This window comes from Pleurodeles waltl, chromosome 1_1 (genome assembly GCF_031143425.1).
Source record: "Pleurodeles waltl isolate 20211129_DDA chromosome 1_1, aPleWal1.hap1.20221129, whole genome shotgun sequence".
In the NCBI taxonomy this organism is placed as follows: domain Eukaryota; kingdom Metazoa; phylum Chordata; class Amphibia; order Caudata; family Salamandridae; genus Pleurodeles; species Pleurodeles waltl.
This window is the reverse complement of record NC_090436.1, coordinates 51,676,529-51,699,248: the sequence shown is the minus strand read 5'-3', so window position 1 is coordinate 51,699,248 and position 22,720 is coordinate 51,676,529. Positions and strand designations below refer to the sequence as shown.

Genomic DNA, 22,720 nt, shown 5'->3' with positions numbered 1-22,720 from the left:
TTCTGTAAACCTTTATGGTTTGAAATCTTAACCACACTCTGTCTTCATTGTGGAGCCTAATGTGCTTCAGTTATTCAAATGTATAGATTTATTGAACAGCCACCGTTTGCAATTTTAATTCATCAGATAGCTCTTTATGTGACCCGAAATTTGCACAAGTTTAATTGCAAACAAGTGTCAGAGACCACGCACTGACACCTCAACTGCTCCGAAAGGTTTGGTGAAAAGTTGTCAGCATTTTAATTTGCATCTAATTTTTATTACCTCAAACATTGCGCAGAAAGCCAAAAAGCAATGTAAACTCTTACAACACTGAGGCATATTTCACACATTTCCCCCTGTTCTGGAACGTTCTGCAGAAATGTGTGTAAATTAAAGTGCAGCTAAGCAGGTTCTGTTCACTTTGGAATGCTCATGGGTCATGAATCCCATTTTAGTTTGAATGAGTCCTCTCGGGCCTGCATCAGTCAGGCGATTTCAGGTGATTGTGCACCAGTGACCAAGGCCATTGAGGTGTTTACATATTCAGGAGAGTCGGGAGTCCTGCTTTGGAATGTGCCACGTTTGCACAGAAGTGATGTCACTGTTACAATGAGAAGCAGGATTACAATCTGAGCCACTTGGATGGCATTGAAAACAGAGAATGAAGAGCCGCCTTCCTTCTCCTCAGCACCTAGAGGGTTAGAAAAACAAATGTCAGCCATTTATTACTCAATGGCTCCTAGACTTTCAATAATTTCAGATATTTTTAAAACTTTGAACAGTTGTCTTTAAATGGCATGAGTTGTAAAAAAAAATATTTAAAAAACAGAAACATACATTATTCACAAAGGTATCAGGGCACAAAGTTGCACTTAGTAGTACAAACTATTCACAAAGCCTGCACTCACCTTTCTAGGCAGATTTATTGAAATGTAAATTTCTCATTATAAGCTGCAATTTTCCTGTGTGAGCAAATTTGCGCCCAATGTCTGTTTGTGCACATTCCTGCATGAGTAGGTCAGTAGGCCAACATGCTAAAAGTGCCCATAGGGTTGTGAACATTACTACACTGAAGCCTCCTGCAACCTCCAGGAGAGCTGTTGCTGGTGGAAACTACTAGATGCTTTTGTTCTTCACAAGGTTCCATTCCAAAAACTTTAAGGTGAATACCTTCAGGACCTCACCTGCTGCATCTGAGGTTCCGGATACTGATGGTGTTACTGTCGACTGTGGCTTTGAGGGATCTAAGAGTGAAAATAAGGAGAGGAGAGTGGTTCAACTGGGAGATTAAATGCCACAAAGGGTCAGGAAACATTCTTCAGAAGGAGAGCAGACATAAGGTAGAGAAGCCAGTATATAGCAATAGCATCTTTCATCAAAAACAGAATCAGTGTCACATCTGACCTGAAAGGTGCATTAAGAGAGGCAGCCATTTTATGTGAAATAGTTCTAATGCAGGTTAGAGCTCATACAGTACTTTAAACTATTGATATACTAGTCTATCAGTGTTTTTTTGCTGCTTCCGCCGAAGAATTATAACTGGAAAATTATATGGATGCAGTGGTTTTAAAGGACAGCTCAGCTCATAGGACACCAAATATCTTGCCATTTTCAATATTGTCTTCTAAAGGTGTTTTTATATTTATTATTTATGTATCTGTATTACCTTTGGTTCTTAGTTGTTTTTTTCTGGAGTTTTTGGCAATGTTTTAAAAGCTTGTAGAACTCAAAAGTGTATAGTAAAATTTCTCATCAGAGCTGCATGATGCAGGAATGACCACAATAGCACTAGCTATTTGTTGAAGACATCACAACCAGCTAGAGATTACCAAAATGATGTGGTAAAGGGCCAGCTATTCAAACAAAAAGTCTGCAGTTCCTATTAATACCTAACAGTAAACACAACTAGTGTTGCCTTAGGAACATGAGGTCGGGGGAATGTTTACATTTTGGAGCAAAAGCCCTCACCCACTGAACCTGGTGGCATGCTTCATCATTGGGCAGCTTCTCTTTGGACCTGTGCTGCAGTGCCCAAAGGGCTCTCCAGGATGGCTCTTTGCCTGAGTTATTTTGATGGGTTTGCCATTCAAAGCCAATGGTGAAGATATTTTGTAGGTGTACACCTGAGCTGAAGTGAGTGTAATGGTACATTTAACTAAGGACCCCTACCTCACTAGTTTATTATTGTGGTAGCCTTCGTTAAGAGCTAAAAACAAAGTGGAATGTGATGGAAAAATTATGTTCTTTCTTATTCTCAAAATGTGATTGATGGCAAGAATATTGTCAACATTATTCTTGCCATCAAAGAAGTAAAAATGATCTATGGCAATTCGTCAGTTGAATAGACTGTGCTCTTCCTTCACACACCTCCTCATTGTCACTGCACCCAGCTTCAAACCAGGGCAGGTGAATAAGGAAATTCCAAACACTTCAAAGTGAAACATCTAGAAACTACTCCAAGGCTTTAAAGGAGGCCCCAGGTTTAAAAATAGGGCCCTCAGACCCACTCTTCAATATACGTCTGGACCTGTGGAGACTCTGCCAGGAAGGACTGCTGTGCTGCTGAAAGGAGTGACACGCTGCTGAATTATTCTCCTGTTGGAATACTGCCTTCGTGGACTGCTGCCTTGCTGGATTACAGCCATGGAGCCCTGCTGCCCTCCTGCCTGAGTCAGAGGGATTTAGACCAGTACCTAAACTCAGAACTCATGAAGGGACTCCAAGGGCTTGTCTGCTGGCCTCCTGTTCAGTGCCACATGGACCTAACAGGCTCCCAACCATCATAACCAGCTCCAAGATCCAGCTGGAGTAAGCTCCTGACCCCCAAGTGGCACCCATCAGGTCCTGGAACCTTGGAATGGCTCAGTAGAGCTGAATTGAAAATTGTAGGCTCTTCTCACTGAAATCTGCAAAAATGTATAACTCTGGTTCTATTGATTGGATTTTTGTCCTTTTGGTGTAAAAGTATTTCTTATATCTTGCGCTATTCTTCTAAACTGGTGAGGGATTTTTATTGTTTTGTGTTTTCACTTTATTATGAATTGTGTGCTTCATAAATACTTTTTGTGGTTCACCAGCCAGCGAATATGTCTGTTGCTTGACCAGGGTTCACACTACAGTCAATCAACAACCCAATTTCTCACAAGTTCAAACTGGATAGGACCCGGATCCTGCTGGTGGCCTCTGCTGGAATGAGCCCTATCCCTCAAATGCTGTTCCAGAGGCGCTGCAACCCTTGGTTGTGATTAGATGGACTTTTACTAACCCTGAAAAACTGGGACTTAGAAATGTTTTTAACACTCAGATATCCGGAAGACCGGGAAAAATCTGCAAAGCAGATCTCTGGCTAATGACGTCAGAGACGGAGTAGCCTCGGCAGTGATTAAGTCTATTATCCGCCCGCATCTAAATTGGGCAAGCGGGCCATTATCTTGGTTGTAAAGATACAATGGAGGTGCAGTTTCTACCGTGCAGGAGGTAAATCGGCCCCTAAGACTCTAGATAAAATAGGCAACTGGGTTGAACTTGATGACTGTATCCAACCCGCTCTCCATCGCTGTCGGCCTGAAATCGTGCTTAGGACCTAGTCTACTGTCACCAGTTGTCCCACTCTGGCACATTGGCCCTCATTATGACCTTGGCGGGCGGCTGAAGCCACCCGCCAAGATTTGGACCACCGGACAGCCGCCAATGCGGCCGCACCCCGCCGTGGCCATTTGGAGATCCTCGCTGGGCCGGCCGGCAGAAACCTAGTTTCCGCCCGCCGGCCCAGCAGGGATCTCGGCGACAACACAGGAGCCGGCTCCAAATGGCTCCAAACCAGGGTGTACTGCAATCCAAAGCAATGAGGGCCCGAGGGACCCAAGGTCTATTAGACTTTAAATGGACCTCCTCACATATTGAATTGACTTAGAAATGTGTGATTTCATTCTCAAAATACTAACTTCTACAAGCCATTCAAAAAACATTACTGGATGCAAGTGTGAATAATAATAAACCTTTTCTTCTTAATTTTGTTACAGCTGCTGTCCAGCACTGTGAAGAGCATGTGCTTTGTTTAGCACTGGTTGGACGGAACCCTTTTCTCTCCTTGTATCCCGTGCGTGTGCCCCCGAGTGACTGAAATTCCCTTTTCTCTCCTTGTATCCCGTGCGTGTGCCCCGAGTGCCGTGCGCCGTCCTCCCCTCTCAGCCCCTCCTTTTTAGTAGATTTTAGTAGGTTCTTGTTCCCTTTTCGCCGTCTTGCCGCTTTTTCCCGCCGCTCCTACCGCGCTTTTCCCGCAGTTTTTTGCCGCTCTTTTTTGCCGCTTTTTTTGCCGCTCTTTTTTCCCGCTTCCAGCTCCCCTGCCCGCCCACCTCCCGCCTCCCAGCTGACCCCGCCTCCCCACCTACCCCTTAAATGGCGGCCGCTGCGAGGCAGAGGTAGCGACCACTGACCCTCGGGTAGGTCGCTCCCCTGCTCACGCAGCGCCTCCAGTCCCTGACTGCCTTCCTCTCCTGTGAGTGTGCTCCCCCCTTCTTGCCCGTGTACCCCGAGTGCTTGTGCTTGTGCTGGTGCTGACTGAAAATCCCTTTTCTCTCCTTGTATCCCGTGCGTGTGCCCCCGAGTGACTGAAATTCCCTTTTCTCTCCTTGTATCCCGTGCGTGTGCCCCCGAGTGCCGTGCGCCGTCCTCCCCTCTCAGCCCCTCCTTTTTAGTAGATTTTAGTAGGCTCTTGTTCCCTTTTCGCCGTCTTGCCGCTTTTTCCCGCCGCTCCTACCGCGCTTTTCCCGCCGTTTTTTGCCGCTCTTTTTTGCCGCCTTTTTTTGCCGCTCTTTTTTCCCACTTCCAGCTCCCCTGCCCGCCCACCTCCCGCCTCCCAGCTGACCCCGCCTCCCCACCTACCCCTTAAATGGCGGCCGCTGCGAGGCAGAGGTAGCGACCACTGACCCTCGGGTAGGTCGCTCCCCTGCTCACGCAGCACCTCCAGTCCCTGACTGCCTTCCTCTCCTGTGAGTGTGCTCCCCCCTTCTTGCCCGTGTACCCCGAGTGCTTGTGCTTGTGCTGGTGCTGACTAAAAATCCCTTTTCTCTCCTTGTATCCCGTGCGTGTGCCCCCGAGTGACTGAAATTCCCTTTTCTCTCCTTGTATCCCGTGCGTGTGCCCCCGAGTGCCGTGCGCCGTCCTCCCCTCTCAGCCCCTCCTTTTTAGTAGATTTTAGTAGGCTCTTGTTCCCTTTTCGCCGTCTTGCCGCTTTTTCCCGCCGCTCCTACCGCGCTTTTCCCGCCGTTTTTTGCCGCTCTTTTTTGCCGCTTTTTTTGCCGCTCTTTTTTCCCGCTTCCAGCTCCCCTGCCCGCCCACCTCCCGCCTCCCAGCTGACCCCGCCTCCCCACCTACCCCTTAAATGGCGGCCGCTGCGAGGCAGAGGTAGCGACCACTGACCCTCGGGTAGGTCGCTCCCCTGCTCACGCAGCGCCTCCAGTCCCTGACTGCCTTCCTCTCCTGTGAGTGTGCTCCCCCCTTCTTGCCCGTGTACCCCGAGTGCTTGTGCTTGTGCTGGTGCTGACTAAAAATCCCTTTTCTCTCCTTGTATCCTGTGTGTGTGCCCCCGAGTGACTGAAATTCCCTTTTCTCTCCTTGTATCCTGTGCGTGTGCCCCCGAGTGCCGTACGCCGTCCTCCCCTCTCAGCCCCTCCTTTTTAGTAGATTTTAGTAGGCTCTTGTTCCCTTTTCGCCGTCTTGCCGCTTTTTCCCGCCGCTCCTACCGCGCTTTTCCCGCCGTTTTTTGCCGCTCTTTTTTGCCGCTTTTTTTGCCGCTCTTTTTTCCCGCTTCCAGCTCCCCTGCCCGCCTACCTCCCGCCTCCCAGCTGACCCCGCCTCCCCACCTACCCCTTAAATGGCGGCCGCTGCGAGGCAGAGGTAGCGACCACTGACCCTCGGGTAGGTCGCTCCCCTGCTCACGCAGTGCCTCCAGTCCCTGACTGCCTTCCTCTCCTGTGAGTGTGCTCCCCCCTTCTTGCCCGTGTACCCCGAGTGCTTGTGCTTGTGCTGGTGCTGACTAAAAATCCCTTTTCTCTCCTTGTATCCCGTGCGTGTGCCCCCGAGTGACTGAAATTCCCTTTTCTCTCCTTGTATCCCGTGCGTGTGCCCCCGAGTGCCGTGCGCCGTCCTCCCCTCTCAGCCCCTCCTTTTTAGTAGATTTTAGTAGGCTCTTGTTCCCTTTTCGCCGTCTTGCCGCTTTTTCCCGCCGCTCCTACCGCGCTTTTCCCGCCGTTTTTTGCCGCTCTTTTTTGCCGCTTTTTTTTTCCGCTCTTTTTTGCCACTTCCAGCTCCCCTGCCCGCCCACCTCCCGCCTCCCAGCTGACCCCGCCTCCCCACCTACCCCTTAAATGGCGGCCGCTGCGAGGCCGCGCAGCGGACGGCGCGCCTAAGGCAAGCCCGTCTGCGCCCGTCCGCGCCTGGACCGCGCCCAGCGCCCGAACCCCTGGCCCCCGCGCCCCCGCTTGACCTATGACTCCGCCACCCTCGCCAACCTCAACCCCGGCCGCGCGCCGGGCTGCTACCGCGCCACCCCGAAACGAACTCACGGACCCTTCACCTGCAGCAACTGCCGCTTCACCTGCCTACGGACCCACACCGCCACCACCAAGAACGACGCCCCCGGAAGCAACCTCGAATGCATCCTGGTCAACACCCGCTCCGTCCACAGGCACGCCATTGAACTGTGGAACCTCATTAACTCAACGAACCCAGACATCGCCTTCCTCACCGAGACCTGGATGAACCCCTCCTCGGCACCCGACATCGCCAACGCCATCCCCGACGGCTACAAAATCATCCGGAGAGACCGCTTCAACCGCACCGGAGGAGGCATCGCCATCGCACACAAAAGCTCCATCAGCATCTCGACCCACACCGACAACTCACTTCCCGACGCCGAACACCTCCACTTCGCGATCCACATCGACCCCAAGACAACCCTAAGAGGCACCCTCATGTACAGACCACCAGGACCCCGCACCAAGTTCAGCGAAGACATCGCAGACTTCATCAACCCCCACGCACTCTCATCCACCGACTACATCCTCCTAGGAGACCTCAACTTTCACCTGGAGAACCACACCGACAACAACACCACCGCCGTTCTAGACAACCTCGCCAACCTGGGACTGAAACAACTGGTCAACACCCCCAGCCACTACGCCGGACACACGCTCGACCCCATCTTCTCCTCAAGCAAACACATCACCTTCAGCCACACCACCGAACTCACATGGTCGGACCACAGCTGCGTCCACTTCAGCTTCAAGAAAACCACCGTGCATCACCACACCCGGCAACCACCAAAAAGACACTGGAACCGAATCACCACAGAACAACTCGCAGCAACGCTCTCCCTGAACCAACCCACCAGCACCAGCAACCCCAACGAGGCCGCCAACAACCTCACCAACTGGATCTCCGACTGCGCCAACCTCCTGGCCCCTCTGAAGACCCAAACCAACACCAACAACCACAAGAAAAACTCCTGGTTCACCACCGAACTCAAAAACTCCAAGAAAGAATGCCGCCTCCGCGAGAAGACATGGCGCCTCAACCCGACAGAGGAAAACCTGACAGCTCTCAAGGACACCACCCGCCAACACCACCAACGCCTCCGCACCGCACGAAAAACAGCCTACCAGATCAGACTTGACAACAACACCCACAACAGCAAGGAACTATTTGGCATCGTCAAAGAGCTCTCCAACCCGGACGCAGAAACCAACCCCATCCCTCCCTCACAGGACCTCTGCGACTCCCTCGCGACCTTCTTCCACCGTAAGATCGCCGACATCTACAACAGCTTCACGACCACCAACATGAACCCGCCCCCGGAAGCCGCAAACGACATCTCCACCATCCTCGCCTGGAACCCTACCACCACCGAGGAAACCACCCGCGTCATGAACTCGATCCACTCGGGATCACCCTCCGACCCCTGTCCTCACCACATTTACAACAAGGCCGACAACATCATCGCACCCCACCTCCGAGACGTCATCAACGCCTCCCTCACCACCGCTACCTTCCCTGAAAGCTGGAAACACGCAGAACTCAACGCCCTCTTAAAGAAACCTACAGCAGACCCCACCGAACTCAAAAACTTCCGGCCTATCTCCCTCCTACCGTTCCCCGCCAAAGTGATTGAGAAAATCGTCAACGCTCAACTCACCGCCGCCCTGGAAACCTCCGACTCCCTCGACTCCACTCAGTTCGGATTCAGGGCCAACCACAGCACCGAAACCGCCCTCATCGCAGCCACGGACTACATCCGAGCCCTGACCGACAAGGGTGAAACCGTGGCCCTCATTCTCCTGGATCTCTCTGCAGCCTTCGACACGGTCTGCCACCGCACCCTGATAGACCGCCTCTGCAGCGCCGGCATCAGAGGCAAGGCCCTGGAATGGGTCATCTCCTTCCTCTCCGGAAGGACCCAGAGAGTCCGCCTCCCCCCCTTCAGATCCGCAGCCACGGAGATCATCTGCGGCGTACCCCAAGGATCCTCCCTCAGCCCCACCCTATTCAACGTCTACATGACCCCCCTGGCAAACATCGCACGCAAACACGGACTCGACATCATATCCTACGCCGACGACACCCAGCTCATCTTATCCCTCACCAACAACCCCACATCAGCAAGGACCAGACTGCACGATGGCATGAAGGAAGTAGCGACCTGGATGACAGACAGCCGACTGAAACTGAACACAGATAAAACGGAGGTCCTCATCCTCGGCCCTACCCCCTCCGCATGGGACAACTCCTGGTGGCCCCCCGCCCTAGGCAGCACTCCCCAACCGACCAACCACGCACGCAACCTCGGCTTCATCCTGGACTCCTCCCTCTCGATGACCAGACAGGTCAACTCGGTGACCTCAGCGTGCTTCAACACCCTCTGCATGCTCCGCAAGATCTTCCGCTGGATCCCCATCGACACCAGGAAGACCGTCACCCACGCCCTCATCACCAGCCGCCTGGACTACGGGAACACTCTGTACGCCGGCATCACCACCAAGCTGCAGAGGAAACTTCAACGGATCCAGAACGCCGCAGCACGACTCATCCTGGACATACCTCGCCACCACCACATCTCCGGACACCTGAGAAAACTCCATTGGCTCCCGGTCAACAAGAGGATCACCTTCAGACTCCTCACCCACGCACACAAAGCCCTCTACAACCTCGGACCCAAACTCATCAACTCCCGCGTCTCCTTCTACACTCCTCTGCGCACTCTGCGCTCCACCGGTCAGGCCTTGGCAGCCGTTCCCCGCATCCGCAAAACCACCGCCAGAGGAAAATCCTTCTCTTTTCTGGCAGCGAAGACCTGGAACTCCCTGCCCAGTCACCTTCGCGCCATACCCGAACACCTCCCCTTCAGAAGGCAGCTCAAGACCTGGCTCTTCGAGCACTGACCCCCTCCCCCCCAGCGCCTTGAGACCCTTATGGGTGAGTAGCGCGCTTTATAAATGTGATTGATTGATTGATTGATTGATTAAGTATTCTATTGGACATCATAAGTGCTTATTCCTTTCAATCACCATGTTATATTAAGAGCCCCAATATATACAATATATGTAAAAGATCCTTGTTCTGGAGGAAAAAGTGCTCATAAACCACTGCCAAAATTAAGAGGTAACCACCTGGTCACCAATGGAGGACAACAGTGAGAGCTCAACCCACCAAAACAACCCATCACCTTTCTTAATTCTAGTACTGAAAACTCAGTTGTGGATCATCTTCCTAATCCTCTTTTCAGTATTTCTTACTGTTGCTTTTGAAAAACACCCAATCTGCAGTTTAGGCGCACAGTACTAGGATCTTCCATCTCAATGAAAGAACAGGATGTCTTTATATGAAAGTAAATCCAAAGTGCGATGGCCTTTTACTGATATTACAATGTTTTAAATGGTCATCAACTTCTTTAATCATTTCAGAATAATGTAACCCTATTTCTAGGCATGTACATCATCCAGCGGAAAAGCCCTTTTAGGAAGGTATATTTCCACCTACTGCTCATTTTGCATAATTTTACAACATTAATTTGTTTAACATCTGTGGTAAGCACGTAATCACAAGTTAAACCAAATATCATCAAAACATCTGCAAACTCTTTTGAAGTTGGTGATCTCTGTCACTGACTGACTACTGTTTGAGCGATACTGGCGGAAGAGACTATAAAATATAGCTTCCAATGTTTTCTTTTCAAAATGTTTTATTCAGTGATACTTTACATACACAAATCACTCAAGTCATAAAATTTTGTCAATGCCTCTAAAAGAATTATTCTCCTATGACTCATTGCCTACGAGGCTGATCAAGCTTGAGCAATCATGGTGTCAATTAAATTTGCTATGAATATGTTTCATAATATAAATAAACAGCCGGAAAGTTCAGCGATGCTAGGCATCTCAGCACAATATACCCAATGCATGTTTAGCATTACTGCTTACCATTACCAAGGAAACGGTGCTAACTCTCCCTTACTGCTCTCGCATCCAATCCTACCCTGCGATAAATGAGAAAGGGTGCGATCTATGAGTGGTAATGACATCTGGCCTCATGCATAGGGTGCAGCCTGCAAAATCCAAAACCATGATCGTGGTAGTGTCTCTGTCCTATAGTGGACATCAGCAACGGTTTTCAAGAGATCATATTGCTAAATATCAAATATGTGTTGTTGAGAAGATGTAGGCATCTCAGAGTGGTGCAGTTCTAGAACGCCCAAAGCAGAAACAGCCCCTACACATTTCATTGTTTTCTGAACAGTTACATAAAGGTAAAACCTGGATTAATCCCACAGCAGATTTGCTATGCTCTATTTAGATAGTACCCATCCCTGAGGACAGCAAGATAAGAGGGAATGAATGGAGCAAGTGCTGTAAGTAGTTTACCAGCACGACTGAGCTCGAAGATGTTATTAACCCTGTGCAGAGTGATAGAGTTGCAGAGGAGTGAATGTCGTAGCAGGTTTGTGCTTACAGATATGCTTTGGAATGTAAGATTGATTGTTGTACAGCAAATTAACTCCAATGGGAATTTCCAATCATGAGTAAAGGAGTTTTTGTGGATTTTCATACCAACCTAAGGATGTGTGTTTCTGACAATAATAAGAATGAAAGACATTAATTGGCAAGCAGATTGTTCCTCAGAAGAGCCATATTAGACATGGGCCTTCTGCCACAATAATGGGATACACTCTGCCTTAGGTTCAAATTAAAAGGGTAAAACAAAGAACTTTTGTTTATGAGCTTCCAAAGTCACCTTATTAACCTTCAAAGTTTAAAATGACCAATAACTTATTTGTGCAATATTTCACATCTGAGCGTTTCCTTGTTGCAAGATTTTGTTTCAGAAGATTAAGGGCAGAAGAAATTTAAAGAAATAATAGTCATAATTGTGTATACTCATTTTAAGAGTGTTTGAAAACCATTACAAATACTTGGTCTGTATTATTTCTTCGTCAGTTTACCTAATTCTTTTTCTAGTTTCTTTTTCTGAGCATCATTGTTTTTCTTTTGTAAAAGTATATAGTAGATATACATAATTTATTTGTTATGGCATTTAGACCCACAAAGCACTCCATGCCGCCACTAGTTTTTGACAGGTGTTCTTCACATAACTTAAACTATCTTTAACATAACTTGCCAATAGTGTACATGGTTACTGTCATTGGGGAATAAATGCTGTGTTGGAGGTCTGGTTTATTTTGTAATGGACCAGTAACTTTGGGGACAAACATGTTCATACACACATTCATATTATTGACCACAGGGCAATTCCATCTGAATTAAATGCAATCAAATTATAAGTTCCATGTTGCATCATATAGTTGAATTCAGCATCAGTAGTGTTTTCCTTCCATTGCTAATATGAAAATTGTGTTAAATTAATTTTTGGAATAGGTGGTGTCTTTAGGTCAATAGTATATTCCAAGACCATACATGTTGCTGGTTTACTTGTCTTCAAAACCATTATTTCTCTGACAATCACGCATGCTGTAAATAGAGATTCTGTACCTTTAATTTAGAAGAATTTGGTACCCCCAAATACTTTTGTATTTATATTTTCTTTCCAATATGCATAAATGTGGATTGCAAGTGAGTCAATAAAGTGTGTAGAATAAAGTAATCTGTGATTGGTGATCACATTTTTTTGATTCTGAAGAATACTGAGAGGCAGATCAGTCAGACAATTGTTATTTCTGGGACTATTTATGGGCAGAGTCCAACAATGCTTCCACTATCTAATTATATATTTCTCTGGAGCTGTTTGATTTACAAATGTAATGGTGTCCATAATTATGAAAATAAAATAGCTACTGGTGATATAGGCATTTAAATAAATATCTTTATTATCTAAAGAGGCACAAGGGTTTGAATCTGGCATCAGTTTTTTAACAGCATTTATGTGCCAAGAATTTGCAAAGTGGCCAGGTATTATAATGTAATTAATGTAATATAGTGATTATTTAAAAACATACAGGATTTAAATTATTTCATTCAGACCCATATTCTTATGAGGAATCTTTTCCTAAACAATGTGTGCTTTGTGAGAAGAAGAATGCAGCTGGAATTCTTTACCACTGTAAAAAAACACTTTTATCAGGGATGTAGTTGTCATACATAATAAGTAAAATTATAATCAATATTATGATCCACATTAAAATAGTCAGAAGTCCAGTAGCAATCCAGATATATGACCATGGTGGAGAAAGGTATATGTCACAAAACCAACAGCAAGCAAAAATTACCTTATAATGTTGCTTGGCTGGAGAAGGGATTATTATCTTACTTCTTTCAAAATCCGCTTCAGAGTCATTTTCATATAGCACAATTTCTTGTAATTATCATTTCAAACAAGTGTTGGTTCTGTTGGAGGCTCATCATAAAACACAACAGAGGTTGCAATAGTTGACACTACAGTATTATGTTCACTCACTGAGATTTACAATATATCTGAAGACACAGTAGGCTCCTCAGTCTCGAGAATCGGGCTCATCTTGGCTGTACCCCTCATGGTGTAGTTCCTCCAGAGTAGAGAGAGGATGTACAGTTCTACTCTGAAGGCACCTCTGTATTGATGGCAGTTTGCTTAGCATAATCAGCCACATAAAGTTGTTTGATGTGCTCCTGCCACACATTCCTATTTTTCTTTGCACTAAGCAACAGTGGCAAAATTACTGTTTAAATGCCTTCAGCCACAAAAACCAGAACAGGTGGTGTGCAGGAGAGTCCAAAGACTTGCTTATCAGATACATGTTCCAGAACTAGTCCTCCCACTTTGGGGAGCCACCCATCAGTAGCTTTGGAAATACTGTCTTTATTGGTTGCAGATTCTGACCACTTCACATTAGAAAACTTTAGTGTTAGTTACTAAACAGTCTACAACAGTGCAGATCATGTTTAAGGATGAGATGTTTTTGACCCTGCCACCTTTTCAGGGACATCAATATCAGGCATACACATGGGCACTCCGGATGGTTTGTTGAATTCGAGACCACCTCCGTATAATGATGATCAACGTCGGCAAGTACAAGAAAGAGGAGCTGGAGAACCAAGTCCTGTTTTGCCAGGTCCAAGTACAAGTGCTATAGTGGGATCAGCACTCAGTGAGCCAGAAGAAATTGATAATGTTGGATAATAAAGACAGAGTACTGACCCAGAATGAAGAAGAACTATAATATTTGAGTAAAGAAGCAGCATATGACACACTTGACAAATTGTCAGATGAACTTTGAGTGGATTTAAGTAGATTTGTACAAAAAGAGACTGTGCTGAAATTATAGAATGGAACAGAGTGACAGTGAGATACGAGAAATGATGTGTGCTAGTTTGAGAATGCATGTGGAAGAATGAACAACAATCATAGACAATTAGAAGAATTTGACACAAAGAAAAAAGGCTGAAAAAAGGGGAAAACCATACTTAAATGAAAGAAGAAAAAGGAAAGATCACCAGCATGAGTGATTCTGAGTGTAAAGTGCTGGCAGGATTTCCTTTCAGAGAAGTACATGGAGATGCATATGTTCTTGTGCCATAGACAAGGTCTTATCCTTTGACATTTACAAACAATTTTCCAAGGCTTAGAGAAGAACCCAATAAGTTATATACAGAGTTAGAAACAACTGGGTAGATTTCAAAGGTTCTTTGTATTGATTTGAAAGCAATGATTGTGATTAACATGCCTAAAGATTTGTGACTGGAGGACAAGGCTGTTGTGAATTGGCTAGATGAAGAACTCCAAGGGTTTCTCCTTAGAATGGTCCATCTCCTATTGTGCTAGATTAATATAAATTGGTGATTGCACTTTTGAACGTGTCATAGTATCCATACGAATCAATGCATGCATACTATGAGAGATTAATGCAAATATATTGACTGTACAGAAGACAAAAGAAGGGGTTAGTTGATTTGTTTCAGCTTTTGTGTTGAGACTGTGTCCAGAGATTAGTTCTCATATTCAGTAGAATGTGATGTGTTGGCAAGGAAAGTCTCTTGATGTGATTTTGTAATATGCCAAGTATTGTACTGATTGTTTTGAAGGAAAGCAGAGGATGATAGTTGCACAGACGAAGCATTTTCAAAAGTTATCAAGAAAGGAAACCATTCCATACTATGAAATCCTAGTTTTGGTTCAGATTCTATTTTAGGTGCACATTTGGATATCCAAGGAGATGGTGTGCAGAATGATGATTTTCATTTGGTTCAGAAAGTAGCTACATTTTCACAGGTTGATTCTCAAGGTCATGGAAGAGGTTTTGTCAATAATTCAAATATAGCTAATTCTAACATTAATATGCAGTTAAAAGTCTATACCTTGTCATATCTGCAGGAAAATCTTTCTTTGAAAATGGGAGTACAAATGCAAAATGAGTCACAAATGGTTCCACAGATGCAACAAGCATGATTCATATGGCATATAAAGGGATGCCTCAGTCAGCTGCCCCAGGCAAGGAATCCTCTGTGCATAGCATGCAAAATCAAAGGAAGTACAATAGAAAGTGGCCTAGAGCCCTAGTGATGAGTGATAATGATAATGAATAAAAATGCGGGATTTTGAATGAATCCTCATTTTTAGCAAAATCCTTCACTGATCCTTCAATAATTTTCAGCAATTTGCATCTACAATCCGCATTTCTACACGAGCAAGCCAAATGCAGGCACAATGAAGGTGCTTGAGGGAGGAGGAGGATTGCTAGATTGGTGCAGTCCTAGAAGTAGACCAGAGTGACCCATATGTAGAGGGTGAGGTGACTGGTCACTCTGTATAGTTTTTAATTGATGCTGGTGCTACTCACTCCACAGTTAAACCAATGGAGGTCCTCAATGTAACTCTCTCGGGACAAAAAGTTGTAGGTGTTAGTAATACACATATCACTAATAAGGTGTCAGCAATGTAAATATTTGATCTACAGAGAATGTCTATAAATTCATAATTTTTACGCACCTTTAGTTACATTGTTGGTTCGTGATATTTGAATAAGATGAATTGGTTAATTTATTTTATATTGGATGGTGTAGCAATTCAAACACAAGATAAAGATCTAGATTAAAGCTTAAATCTGAAAAATCACGAGTGAGTTTGTTCCTAGTTTTCACATTTGCCACCTCATTTAGGACACACCATGAAAGAGGAGGTGTGGGATTTTACAGGGAAATCAACTGGATTAACACAAAGTGCAGAGCCAGTGGAGGTACAAGTAAACCTAATGATATATTTCCTTGTTCTTCTCACTACAAGCTTACTAATGAACCAAAGGAGAGAATGACACCTATCATTGAGAAAATGATTGAACAAGGAATTTGAATAGAAGTGCCAGGGTGCCCTTAAAACTCTGATTATTTTGCTTATATTTATGTAGCTGGATTAAGTTTTGCTCTGAGTTCTCTCCGCTAGAGTTTTGTATGATCTTTTAAATGCTTGCTCCATATGATCATGGGAATAAAATAAAACAAGCAGAAAAAGAAAATAGCACTTAACCTGTAAAAAATTAATAATAGTCACATGTTGTCCCACTGTACAGAGTCCTGCTATCATTATGCTACCAAATCCTTGCTGAGTGGAGTGGAGTGGTTTACTATGTTTGATTTGTGGCAAGCATTATTTTCCATTGCTCTTCCTGAGGATAGCCAGTGTAGTCCCTTTGTGAATCGAGCCCTGTGATCATTGCACAGCAGTATACCAAGCCTTTTCTAACAGAGCAGCACGATTTGGCATGAAAAGTACATTTTTAAAAGTCTGCGGTTACAGTGGAAAATTGCACTGCATGAGAATCCATGTAATCCATAATAATTTGGACAACATAGTTCTAAGGATATACAACAGATGTGTCCGTCCAAGTCTCAGAAGAAAAAACCCTACCAGCGTGAAGGTCAAGAGGATGGCAAAGACACAACGGTTTTGGTAGGGTGTGGCTCCACTAAGTTGTGGTCATGCAAGACTTACATTCATACTTTACAAGACCTGAACAAAGGAGAGAATAATATTCCTACAAGTAGACAGAAACTCCTGTCTAACAGTCAACATCTTACTATAATATCAGTTATAAGAACAACAGGGTAGAGTAGGTGATCTTCATGTGCTCCTGTAAGCAACAGATTCCTAGCTTTCTGTACTTTATGGATTGCTGGAAGAGCCTCAAGTTATAAACAACTAGTTGAGAAAGGCCCTATATTCAGCTAAGGGAAATACAACAGTGCACATGAACCCACCAAAGAAAGTAAAGGTAAGAAAATTAGCAAGGACCTGAAGACTGGATAAAGCAGAGGGAAATTTCAGGAATGATCAACAGAGTAACAAATCCCTATGTGTTACCAATAAACAGACAAGGGTGGCCTGTTCTCTAAAGCCCATATTTTCAAAAAGGAAGTCTCCCATGCTCACCAGGTGAGCTTCACACGCATACACTCTGATTTGAACTATTGAAAGTGTTAATATAACTTTACAGAACTCTGAATTCACCAGGTGATCACAGTAAAGAATACCAATAATTCCCATATAGCAGTAAGACAAGATACAGTTAATATTTCTCTAGGTTGCAGTGTCTGCTAATGCAAAAAGTGCCCATAGAGTTATGAATACTGTTACACTGAAGCCTCTTGCAATCTCCAGGAGAGCTGGTTTTGATGGAAACTACGATATGCTGTTGTTCTTCAGAAGTTGTTCATCTACGAACTTTAAGGTAAATACTTTTCAGGACCTCACCTTCTGCATCTCTGGTTCCAGATACTGTTGGTATTACTGTCGTCCATGTGTTCGAGAGATCTTGGAGTGAAAATAATAATAAGAAACTGGTTCAATTGAGAAATTAAGGGTCAGGAAACATTCAAAAGATAAGCAGACATAATGCTGGTGCAGAAGGTACAGAGGCCAGTACATAGCCATAGCATCATTCATCAAAAACAGAATCAGTTTTACATCTGACGTGACTGATGCCTTATGGGAGACAGCCATCATATGCGTCACATCCCTAATCTAGATTAGAGCTCAAAGGATTGCTATACTAGTATATCAGTGTTTGTTCACTGCTTGCTAGGAAGAATTAAAACTAGAAAATAGTAAGGATGCCCTGGTCTCAAATGATAGCTCACCTCATAGGACACCTGAACATCTCACAATTTTCAATAATGTTTTATAAATGTGGTTTTGTTTATTTATATGTATGTAGTTGGATAAGGTTTTGTTCTTAGTTCTCTCTCTCTGGAGTTTTATATGATCTTTTTAATGCTTACTCCATAATTTCCCTCAAGATATCATTTGTAGGAGATTTCTAAATTTGATCAGGTTTGGATCCAGTCAAATTTAAAAATTGATTGCCTGGTTGTAACATATTTTGGACTTCCCCTAGCTGCATTATGGTTAATTTTCCTTTTATTTGGTTGAATTGATCAAACATATTCAACAACAGCCGATCTCAAACGTGTAAGGTAAAATGTCTCATCGGAGCTGCATGATGCAGGAAGAAGCACACCAGAGCTAGTTATTTGTTGAATACATCACAACTCGGATATAAATCACCCAAATGGTGTGGGAAAAGGCAAATCAGAAGTAATGCACAGCTCTTTGGAAAGGAGTGAAAGAGGACTGCACCAGATGTGAAATTGAAAAGAAAGTTTGTTCCCTCTAACTGCATATATCATCTATATAATGTCCTAAGTGTATGATGTTATCCTGGCTATTTTTTATAATATATAAACCACAGGGCACCCAATGGTGGATTAAGATTATTTCTGAGTTCTATCATTTTACGACAGCCAAACATTTCACAGACCCGAATATTTTATCTAACTGTATAACATTTTTAGGCCTGGCCTTGGAGATAGCTTTAGCTGTTTTGCTAGAGTATTGCTTTTTCAAAAAAATATTGTATAATATATATACAGAGGCCTTTGGTCAGCAAGGGTCCTCCAATGATCTCTTGAATTGCCATCCACATTTTGCTTCCATCCACCACATCATACAGCATAGATCAGCTCACTTTGCCAATTGGTTTTCTCTACTTTTAGATACTGAATGGGAGATTCTCAAACATTTTGCACTGGGTTAACATCACTAAAGTGACACTAATGAGGACACAATGATTCACTTTGCAGTGCAAGACTTGTTTTGCCCTGGAAGGTACCCAAGGTGACTCAAAGCAATGTGAAACGCTGCTTTGTAGTACTTTGTGTCAAGGGGGCGTTACATGGGTGGAACATGGGCGTTCCCAGGCACCCACCCATGCTTTGTGATGCTCAACCCTATTCAATAACAATAAAAGACAGGATTTAGTGCCACAAATTAATGCAGCTGAAAAGCCGGCTTAAACAGAGAAATACTTTCATTTCTCCGTGCTTTTCCAACTTTGTATGTGTACTGCGATGTGCAGCCCAGACACAAAGTAGGAAAAGGTTTTCACATGTCTAGGCATAGTATTTTGTACAGGAGGGATACCTTCCAACACATAAACCTATGCTAGACTTACACACACACACACACATCCTCGCACTATGGCACTGAGATGTGTGCGTGGCGCATGGCAGCTGAAATTAGTGCTGGTGCTAGAGAGAGGGGAGGAGAGAGCCATATCCATGTGAATATGGCACTCTCCTGCTCCCTCCTTGCCACGCAACCCAGTACAGCATTTTTGGCTGCTGCACTGAGTTCCGTGACACCTTTCAGAATCTGGGTGTAGGGCCATGTACTTTAGTCTCGATTGCAAACTTGAAGCTGCTTCCTATATCAGGCCAACCTAAATAAGCTGTGAGTACTTTCTGATCTGCAACCCTGCTGATGCTTAAAAGATGAAAGAATATCAGGAAACTGAAAAAGACTATTGAATATGAAAGAATCGAGCACCACACTCATCATGAAGTGCTGGAGCATGGAACCCGAGTTAAACTCTACCTACTACATCATCTACAAAGCGATCACTTCCAGCACACCTGCCTACGTAGCTGACAAGCTCGCCACCGCCAGTGGCTCTTGACAAATCCTCAACCATGGCACCTTCAGATTGATTCAGACTGATGTAAGAAAGTGCAAAACAGTGCAGTGACCCTGCATCATAAATTATTTACAGGGGAAGTCTGTAATTAATGCAGTGTTATAGCCCCATTGTTTAGGCTAGAAGATGGCCTCTGATCTTGTGCCTCCAACAGTCTCTTTGGACATATTTTATAGTCTTGGGCTAACAACTGCAGAACAAACCCTCAGATACTACATCATTTTTCTTCTTTTTCTATGATCTCTTAGGTTAGGTTTTCATGCTGAATAATTATAGGAGGCTGGCCTGGTTTGTAGTGGGTACCTTGGGTACTTACACCTTATACCAGGTCCAGTTATCCATTATTATATGAAGTAGTAGTGTTCTAGCAGCTTAGGCTGATAGATGTAGCTGTAGCAGGGCGGCTTAGTGTGGACTAGGAGACATGCAAAGCTCCTGCAATACCCCTATAGTTACCCAGTACTTATACACAATAAAAATCAATACTCAGTGTTACCAAAAATAAAGGTACTTCATTTTAATGACACAAGGGTAGAAATATCTTAGAGGCAATACTCCTTCTGGAGGTAAGTATTATACACAATATATACGCTAGACACCAAGATAAGGTAAGTAAATAGTCAAATGATAGTGCAAACAATAGAAAATACCATAGAATGCAATAGGAAGAACTAGGCCATGGGGCAACACAAATCATATACTAAGAAAGTGGAATCCGAATCACAAATTCCCTCCTAGGCAAGTGTAGTATAGAGGGTCGCTAGGAGTGTAAGAAAACCACAAAGGTGAGTAAATTACCTCACCCAGAGCCCAGGAAAGTAGGAGTAAAGTACTGCAAGTTTCCTCAGGACACACTACAAGTCGTGGTTAGAGTTACTGCAAGAACCAAGCAAGATTGCAAGCAACAAATGGTGGATTCCTGGACCTGAAGACCTGTAAAGAGAGGAGACCAAGTCCAGAAGTTGCAGAAGATTCCATGAAGGACAGGGGCCCGCCAACTGAGAAGATGGTGCAAAAGAAGATTCTCCGGTCGGAAGAAGTCTGCAGAAGAGCACCAAAGAAGATGGCTGCGGGTTCCTGCATGATGCAAAGGATGTCCCACATAGAGATTTTAGATGCAGGCGAGTTGCAGCGTTTGATTCATCTAGCAAGCCTTGGTTCAAGCAATGTCGCAGATTGCATCAAAATGCCTCAACTCAGACTGAGGAGGCAGAGGGGGCTCCCAACACTGGAGGGAACCCACAGATGACCATGCAGCACCCAGAGAGGTCCCAGGACATGGGGGCAAAGAAGGTGCAAATTGCGGTTGCTGCAGCACTACAAAAGAAGGCCCCATGAGAACAACTCAGCGAGTTGAGCGACGCAGGATAGAGTGCTAAGGACCTGGGCCAGGCTGTGCACGAAGGATTCTTTCAAATAGTGCACAGAGGCCTCAGGAGGTAGAGATGATGCGGTGCACAGGGGTACTGTCGCAATCAGGGAAGACAAGCTCTTACCTCTGCCAAATTTGGACAGCTGGACCTTAGGACACTCTGGGTCCACCACCTGTGTTCCAGGAAACATGCTCGTCACCAGGAGAGGAGTCCCACAGAACCGGTCATCATTTTAGAAGGTGCCTGCTGGAACAGGGAAGTGACTCCATCACTCAACGGGAGATTTCTTTGGTCCTTCTGGTGCAGGGTGAAGACAGGGAGTCCTCAGAGCATGCACACCTTGGAAACTGTTGCAGTTGCTGACTGGAGCTGAAGTTGCAGGGTCACAGTAGCCCTTCTAGATACTTTGTTGCAGCAGTTCCTGGAGCAGTCTGCGGTTGATCCGATGGTCAGAGGATGAAGCAGGAGTTGCAGAGGATTCCTAGTGGAAACTTGCAAGCTGAATCCGAAGAGGAACCCACAGGAAAGACCCTAAATAGCCCTGAGAGGGGGAATGGCTACCTAACCAGGTATGCACCTATCAGGAGGGATCTCTGACATCACCTGCTGGCACTGGCCACTCAGAGAGCCCCACATTGTCCTCACACCTTGGAAAACAAGATGGCTAACGCCAGGGACACACTGGAGGAGCTCTGGGCACCACCCCTGGGGTGGTGATGGACAGGGGAGTGGTCACTCTCCTTTCCTTCGTCCAGTTTCACGCCAGAGCAGGGACTGGGGGTCCTTGAACTGGTGTAGACTGGCTTATGCAAAGAGGGCACCATCGGTGCCTATCAAAGCATTTCCAGAGGCTCTGGGAGGCTACCCCTCCCAAGCCTGTAACACCTATTTCCAAAGGGAGAGGGTGTAACACCCTCCTCGCAAAGGAAATGCTTTGTTCTGCCTTCCTGAGACTGGGCTGCCACCTTCCTGGGACTGGGCTGCTGCCACCTCACAGAACCCAGTCTGTGAGGTGGCAGCAGCTGTAGCTGCAGTGCAAGCCTCCAAGAGCTGGTTTGGCATTACTGAGGGTCCATGGTGGAGCCCCCAGGATGCATGGGAGTGGCCCTCCAATACCAGATTTGGAATGGGGGGGGGACAATTCCATGATCTTAGACACCTTACATGGCCATATTCGGAGTTACCATTGTGAAGCTACATATGGGTATTGACCTATATGTAGTGCACAAGTCCGGGGATTTGTGCAAGGTTGCCCTCATACTTAGTAACTTTGCACCTAGCCATCAGTAAATGAAGGTTAGACATATAGGTGACTTATAAGTTACTTACGTGCAGTGAAAAAAGCTGTGAAATAGTGTGTGCACTATTTCACGCTGGCTGCAGTGGCAGTCCTGTGAAAGGGTTCGTCTGAGCTCCTTATGGGTGGCAAAAGAAATGCTGCAGCCCATAAGGATCTCCTGGAACCCCAATGCCCTGGGTACGTAGGTACTATATACTAGGTGTAGGAAAGTACCATCTTGCCTGGCATGTTACCCCCATTTTTCACTGTATATATGTTGTTTTAGTTGTATGTGTCACTGGGACCCTGCCAGCCAGGGCCCCAGTGCTCATAAGTGTGCCCTGAATGTGTTACCTGTGTTATGACTAACTGTCTCACTGAGGCTCTGCTATCCAGAACCTCAGTGGTTATGCTCTCTCATTTCTTTCCAAATTGTCACTAACAGGCTAGTGACCAATTTCACCAATTTACATTGGCATACTGGAACACCCTTATAATTCCCTAGTATATGGTACTGAGGTACCCCGGGTATTGGGGTTCCAGGAGATCCCTATGGGCTGCAGCATTTCTTTTGCC

The 22,720-nt window shown here is 45.4% G+C and overlaps 1 protein-coding gene across 1 annotated transcript in view; it reads right to left on the bottom strand.

Annotated features, from left to right (window-relative positions):
* Window positions 1–242: 242 nt before the first annotated feature.
* LOC138285693 (polymeric immunoglobulin receptor-like) overlaps window positions 243–22,720 on the bottom strand; it is a 164,025-nt gene continuing 141,547 nt past the window's right edge. The window contains exons 5-7 of the mRNA XM_069226397.1: window positions 17,212–17,271; window positions 1,167–1,226; window positions 243–673 (exon numbers count right to left, since the gene is read on the bottom strand). Coding sequence (XP_069082498.1) covers window positions 468–673; window positions 1,167–1,226; window positions 17,212–17,271 — 326 coding nt within the window. The 3' untranslated portion in view covers window positions 243–467. The remainder of the gene's footprint in view (window positions 674–1,166; window positions 1,227–17,211; window positions 17,272–22,720) is intronic.